The 6,034-nt window shown below is 39.4% G+C and overlaps 1 protein-coding gene across 1 annotated transcript; it reads left to right on the top strand.

The window, feature by feature from the left end:
* Positions 1–2,811: 2,811 nt before the first annotated feature.
* On the top strand, positions 2,812–5,638 carry LOC128532891 (myoglobin-like). Its single transcript, XM_053507017.1, has 4 exons — positions 2,812–2,898; positions 4,687–4,772; positions 5,052–5,268; positions 5,364–5,638. The coding sequence occupies exons 2-4, from the start codon at positions 4,690–4,692 to the stop codon at positions 5,502–5,504; spliced, it is 441 nt and encodes a 146-aa protein (XP_053362992.1). The 5' UTR covers positions 2,812–2,898; positions 4,687–4,689; the 3' UTR covers positions 5,505–5,638.
* Positions 5,639–6,034: the final 396 nt, after the last annotated feature.

The raw sequence follows: 6,034 nt of genomic DNA, 5'->3' as shown, positions 1-6,034 counted from the left end.
CCCAGGAGGCTTAGGGCACTAGACAGGGTACACCCTGGAGAGGGTGCCATTCCATCGCAGGGCTGTATTTAAACTAGAAACATTAACTTTCTTTACTGAATCTTTACTGAACTAAACACCCCCTCTCTGCTTCACACACACACACACGCATCATTCATTTTGAAAATCCAGAAGACCCTCTGAGAACAGCATTTATGTCCATACTGGACTCAGTAGGAGTAAATCAGTGTGTAGTAGGACCCACTCATAAAGCAGGCCACACTTTGGACTTAATATTATCCTGTGGATTAAGTATAAGAAACATAAATACAATTCCACAGTCTGAAGTTATCTCAGATCACTGTCTTGTCTTGATTAAATAATGTATGCGCAGAGCCGCGCTACCGCCTTAAACGTACGTTCACATCAACTACCGCACAGAGCTTTATCAGTAATCTTCCAGAGTTATCAACTTTGATTGGATTGCCATCTGACTCCACAGAACTTGAGCAAGTGACTGAATATCTAGAGTCAACACTTCGTTATAGCTTTGATAATGTAGCTCCAGTTAAAAGAAAAATAATTAGAGATAAGAAACTCGCTCCTTGGTATAACGACCACACACGCACTCTAAAACAAACCGCTCGGTCAAATTAAATTGTTAGTATTCCAAATAGCATGGAAGGAGAGCATCCTGAACTATAGGAAAGCTCTTAGTGTAGCTAGATCAATGTATCTCTCCACTCTTATAGAAAAAATCCTAGATTTTTATTTAATACAGTAGCTAAATTAACTAAAAACAAGACCACTGCAGAAATCTCCACAACAACAACGTACAGTAGTGAGGATTTCATGAACTTTTTCAATAACAAAATCATAAATATTAGGCAAAATATTCAGGCTTTGAAACCAGACAATTTAAGTGATACAGATGATAAATTAATCACATCACATCAGAACCTAGAATACTTTACTCCCCTTGAAGCGAGAGAACTAATTTCACTTATCTCCTCTTCAAAATAGTCAACCTGTGAATTAGATCCTATACCGACACATTTTCTCAAGCAGATAGTTCCAGCAATAACAGAACCCCTGTTAAAAGTAATTAACTGTTCACTCAGCAGTGGGTATGTTCCTAAGTCCCTTAAATTAGCAGTTATTAAACCACTAATCAAGAAACCTGACCTTGACCCCTGTCAGCTGTCCAATTACAGGCCGATATCAAACCTCCTGTTTATCTCTAAAATTCTGGAAAAGATAGTAGCGGAGCAGCTATGTTCATATCTACATAGAAATAGCATAAATGAACTGTATCAGTCAGGATTTAGGCCTCATCACAGCACAGAGACAGCACTCGTTAAAAGAGTAAATTACCTCCTAGTGGCCTCTGATCAGGGTTGCATCACTATACCTGTGTTACTCGACCTCAGTCCAGCTTTTAACACTATTGATCATAGTATTCTCCTACACAGATTAGAAAATGTAGTAGGAATTAAGGTTACAGCCCTCTCCTGGCTCAGATCCTATTTGACCGATCGGTATCAGTATGTAGACTTAAATGGTGACCATTCCTCATGTTCTCAAGTTGAGTTTGGTGTTCCACAGGGTTCTGTTTAAGGCCCACTGCTTTTTTCCCTTTACATGCTTCCTCTGGGCAACATAATTCATAAACATGGTATTAGTTTTCATTGTTATGCTGATGACACACAAGTATACGTTTCAGCTAAACCAGATGAGAAAAAAACAGTTTACTAAAGTTGAGCAATGTGTGCAGAACATAAGAGATTGGATGTTAATTAATTTCCATCTGCTTAATCCTGATAGGACAGAAGTTCTAGTCATAGAACCACAGGCAGCTAGAAGTAAGCTTTCTGATCACACCGTAACTTTAGATGGCCTTTCTGTTCCATCAAGTGCAACAGTAAAAGACCTCCTTGACATTTCAGCCTTTTGGGTTTTTTAATAAACAAATTATCAAGAAGCATTTGCACAATTTTACATAATTATGTGGTTTAAATGTAATTTAATATTTAAGTTGTGTCATATCAAAGGATAAAAAAGAATAACACATTTTGTGGTTTCAAAATAAACATACATATTTTACCAATTCTGAGACAATAACTTACCGTGTTTAAATGTCAATTTTAGTTAATACAGGTGCTTTAAAGGCACAATTGCATAATTTCCAGCATCAGCTGATGGGTTAACGTGTGTAAGTTGTTTGATCCAAATCAAATTCCGCTCTGATTTAATAGAAAAATAGAAGAGTGTGACTTCATGGTGTAAACAGCCGCTTTCTTTTTTGGGGGGCGAGTCAGAGGTGCTGAATACAGGATTGGTAAATTCGCTACATGGTGGTCGTGTATTAGCATGAACATGAGTTAGAGGAAGGGGGAAAGTAGTTTTGAAAAAGTTTAAAAATATAAGAAAGTTATATATTGTAGCGTTTTTCACCGCTAAGAATGAACTTGGAGAGACGAGTGAGCTTCCTTGCTGCCCAATGCAAATGGCTGGGAGTAATTTAATCAGCAATGGCACGAAATAGCATACACAACACATTCAACATTAATAAAGACACACTTCTAACTCACACACACACCCTGGCCAAAGCCACTAACCCAAACACCTTTCCTCGACAGGGTGAACACCTAACAACCCCTCCCGCAAAGCATGATGGTTACTAGTGCAAAACCCCGCCCACGCCACAATATTAATGAAGGGTGAAAAAAAATAAAAATAAGAACCAGTGGGAGAGATACAGAATCTTCAGGTGGGAGGAGTATTACAAGGGGTGGGATTAACATAGGCATCTTTGATTGACAGGTGAGACGTATAAAAGGCACTAATCGGTAATCAGTGGCACTGCAGGACAGGTCTGAAGAACATCTTCTCATCATAGCTGAGTGAAACACTCTCCTGGTAAGTGTGTGTATCTTTCAGGTGGCTGGGTTTCTTATCAAATAGGACTGTGGTCAGTTTTGCAAAACTTTCAAAGTCACAAAGTTGTAGCGGCTGTAAGCACTTTTTTTTTTCACCAGGGGTGTGGTGAATAGTTGGTTCTATATTTATCTATACCTGTATGTGCTAGATCTGTGGAAGCAAGTTGTTCTCTCAGGTGACTAATCAAGAGTAGTTTCCCTCTCCTTTAAGGTGTGAATTGTGGGTAGGGCTTAGCAAGATGTATTGAAGGAGGCTTCCTCAAATCCAGAAGGAAAGTGTGAGGAGTTGCCGACTTTAATAGCCCCAGTGCAGACACTAACCTGACCTACAGTAGCTGCTTATTAAAAGAATTCCTTTCTCTCCACACAGTGCTTTTTCACTTGTTATTTCAATTACTGAAATGTAATCTTTCCATCTGATCCTGAATACAGATGCATGCATTTTACACCACCACAGGTTTTCCCACACCACAGGTTTTCCCACACCACAGGTTTTCCCACACATTCCCACATATTCTCTTATCCCTTTATCTGCTTCCTGTAGCTGCCTGCATCAAATTCACTGATGTTTGCCACAAATCTAAAAATGACCAAGCGCCGATTTGCTCATTCTCTAATTATACCCTGCACTGCATCACTTTTCCTTGTGTACTGCTTGACTGGGCCTGCCATCTCTCAAGAAATTAAGGCAGTCGTGCATCTAGATTGTTTTATGTGGTGCGACAAACCTTTTCTCTAGATGTCTGTAGCACTAAGTCACTGGGAACCATTAAGCAATGATTGTTGCTCTTGCTTGGGTATTTTGGTTAACTCCCCATCCCTCACCCAAAAAAAAACTCGTCAATGGTTAACTGGTATATCTAATTAAGCAGTGTTGGGTGTAACATGTTACAACATTTTTCCTAAATTAACTACGTAACTGAGTACTTCAATGGTGGACTTGATGCATTAGAGTACTTGGATTACTTTTTTGATGTAACAAGTAATTTAATTTATTATGCCCTTATTTGTACAGTTTATTTTACTAGTTAAATTTATTTTCTTTTGTATTTCTTTTTATTCATATTTATTTCTTATGTATAAATTATTTTTTAGGGTCACTGGTGGTTGAATAAGCATTTCACTGCGTACCGTACTGTGTGTGACAAATAAAATTAGAATGTTTAAATTAGAAAAAGAAATAGAAGTGTTAAGTCTGCCATTTAGGTTATTTATTTATTTTTAAATATGTCATTTTGTGTGTGTTGCTGTTGTACCCCTATCTCACCATGCGAGGACTGGCGCACGGAAAAATCGAAACCTAATCACGGTGCCAAAACTTAAGGTGTGTGGGGGGGGGGGGGGGTATTGGTAAAGATTATGGGCCAAACTTTGCTTAGCGATGGTAGAATAATTAAAGGTCTAAACTAAAACAACATGCATGAGGAATCATTAAGGAGTCTTCAGTTTCTTAAATGTTAAAGTACTCTGGCTAGTTTTCAGAGTGATGCTGTAATGTAACTACAAACTTACGGTCATTAAAAAGAAATGGGGGATGTTGCTTTTTAAAGTAACTAATTACAACACTATTTAGCTACCTAGAAAAATTCCAGCAAGTTGACTTGGTCTGGATAAGGGTGTGCATGTGTCTGACCCAAGGTCCTCAGTTGTAGATCCTGACTTTTAACACTAATTCTACATTTTACAAATGTTGAGTAGGAGGTATGTGCACTGCTCGTTTGTCATTACCTGACGTCCCATGTCTAATCACACGCTGTTGTGTCTACAGACAATGTCTGACTGTGAGTTGATTCTGGCCAGCTGGGGGAAAGTGGAGAGCAACCTTGCAAGCTATGGAGGAGAGGTTCTGACCTGGTGAGTACCTAGCCCCCTAGAAGTGGTCTCCTGGCATGTCAAGCATCATTGCGGAAAGACTAACCAAGTCTGGCAGTTTAAAGAGGCTCTTATTTTTTTTTTCTTCCCTTCCTCTTACAAGTCTTGAAGGAAGCCAGCACTTTTTAATGATTAGACTGTCATCTTGATGCCTGTTTCCTCAGTTATTTCTCAAGCCACCTTTTACTGATCTAGTACTGTACTTGCTGTCAATTTATAGCCCCAAATTTATTATTGAATATTTATACACTGTTTGGCTAGTCTGTTCACAGAGCACCCTGACACCCAGAAACTCTTCCCCAAGTTTGTGGGGATCTCTCATGCTGATCTGGCTGGTAATGCAGCCATTGGGGAGCATGGCAAAACAGTTCTGATGAAACTGGGTGAGATCCTGAGGGCAAAAGGCTCTAGTGATGTCATCAAGCCACTGGCTACAACCCATGCCAACACGCACAAGATCAGCCTCAACAACTTCAAGGTAACTCTTTTAAATTTGCCTTTTATCAATGTTTACTTGAATAATGAACTGCACCCTACTAGTGACACCAATAATACCCTCACTCTCTCCATCAGCTGATCACTGAGGTCATCATCAAGGTGTTCGGGGACAAGGGCGTGTGGGATGCTGCTACCCAGGCTGCCTTCAGAAAGGTGATGAGTGGTGTTGTCAATGAGATCGACTGTGTCTACAAGCAGCTAGGCTTCGCTGGTTAGATGTTTGTCCCCTTGAGTCCCTGACATTGCTGGAACCAAGTAATACTAACCAGTGGGAGCAGTGTAATCAGTATTGGTGGATCATGATGTTTTGCAGCAAATTACTGATTGAAAAATAAAACCATGGACTCCTATTGTGTACTTTTTTTTTTTTTTTTTTTTTTTTTTTTTTTTTTAAGGGGTTGGAGAGAGCTATCACAGCTTTGTTTGCCCCCACGGTCAGGTGTTTTGCATTTTGAATGGAAGTCTTTGCTAGAGATTTTATTCCAAGTGTGTGGCTTGACGAGTACTGCAGAATTTAATGTACATCACTGGTCTGTTTCTCTCAGACAGAATAAGATGTGCTGTTGGGTAACAGAAATCTAAAACATAATTTGTTTGTTTTTTTTAGGGGGGGGGGGGGGGCGGTGAAGCTGCTCGAATAAGTTGTCTTACCAGGGTGTTTTTTTTGAAAAAAATAATAAAAAAATGTATAACCTGGGGTTCGTTCTTCGTACGTCACCAGACACATCCAAGATGAACTGACCCAT

The sequence above is a fragment of the Clarias gariepinus genome, chromosome 11 (genome assembly GCF_024256425.1).
Source record: "Clarias gariepinus isolate MV-2021 ecotype Netherlands chromosome 11, CGAR_prim_01v2, whole genome shotgun sequence".
NCBI lineage: Eukaryota > Metazoa > Chordata > Actinopteri > Siluriformes > Clariidae > Clarias > Clarias gariepinus.
This window is presented reverse-complemented; position numbering and strand designations above follow the sequence as displayed.

What these genes read in the sequence shown, in the direction of transcription:
- LOC128532891 (XM_053507017.1), top strand. Translation starts at nt 4,690, where the DNA reads ATGTCTGACTGTGAGTTGATTCTGGCCAGCTGGGGGAAAGTGGAGAGC. An exon ending in GGAGGAGAGGTTCTGACCTG is followed by an intron (nt 4,773 to 5,051) that starts GTGAGTACCTAG and finishes CTGTTTGGCTAG; the next exon opens with TCTGTTCACAGAGCACCCTG. An exon ending in TCAGCCTCAACAACTTCAAG is followed by an intron (nt 5,269 to 5,363) that starts GTAACTCTTTTA and finishes TCTCTCCATCAG; the next exon opens with CTGATCACTGAGGTCATCAT.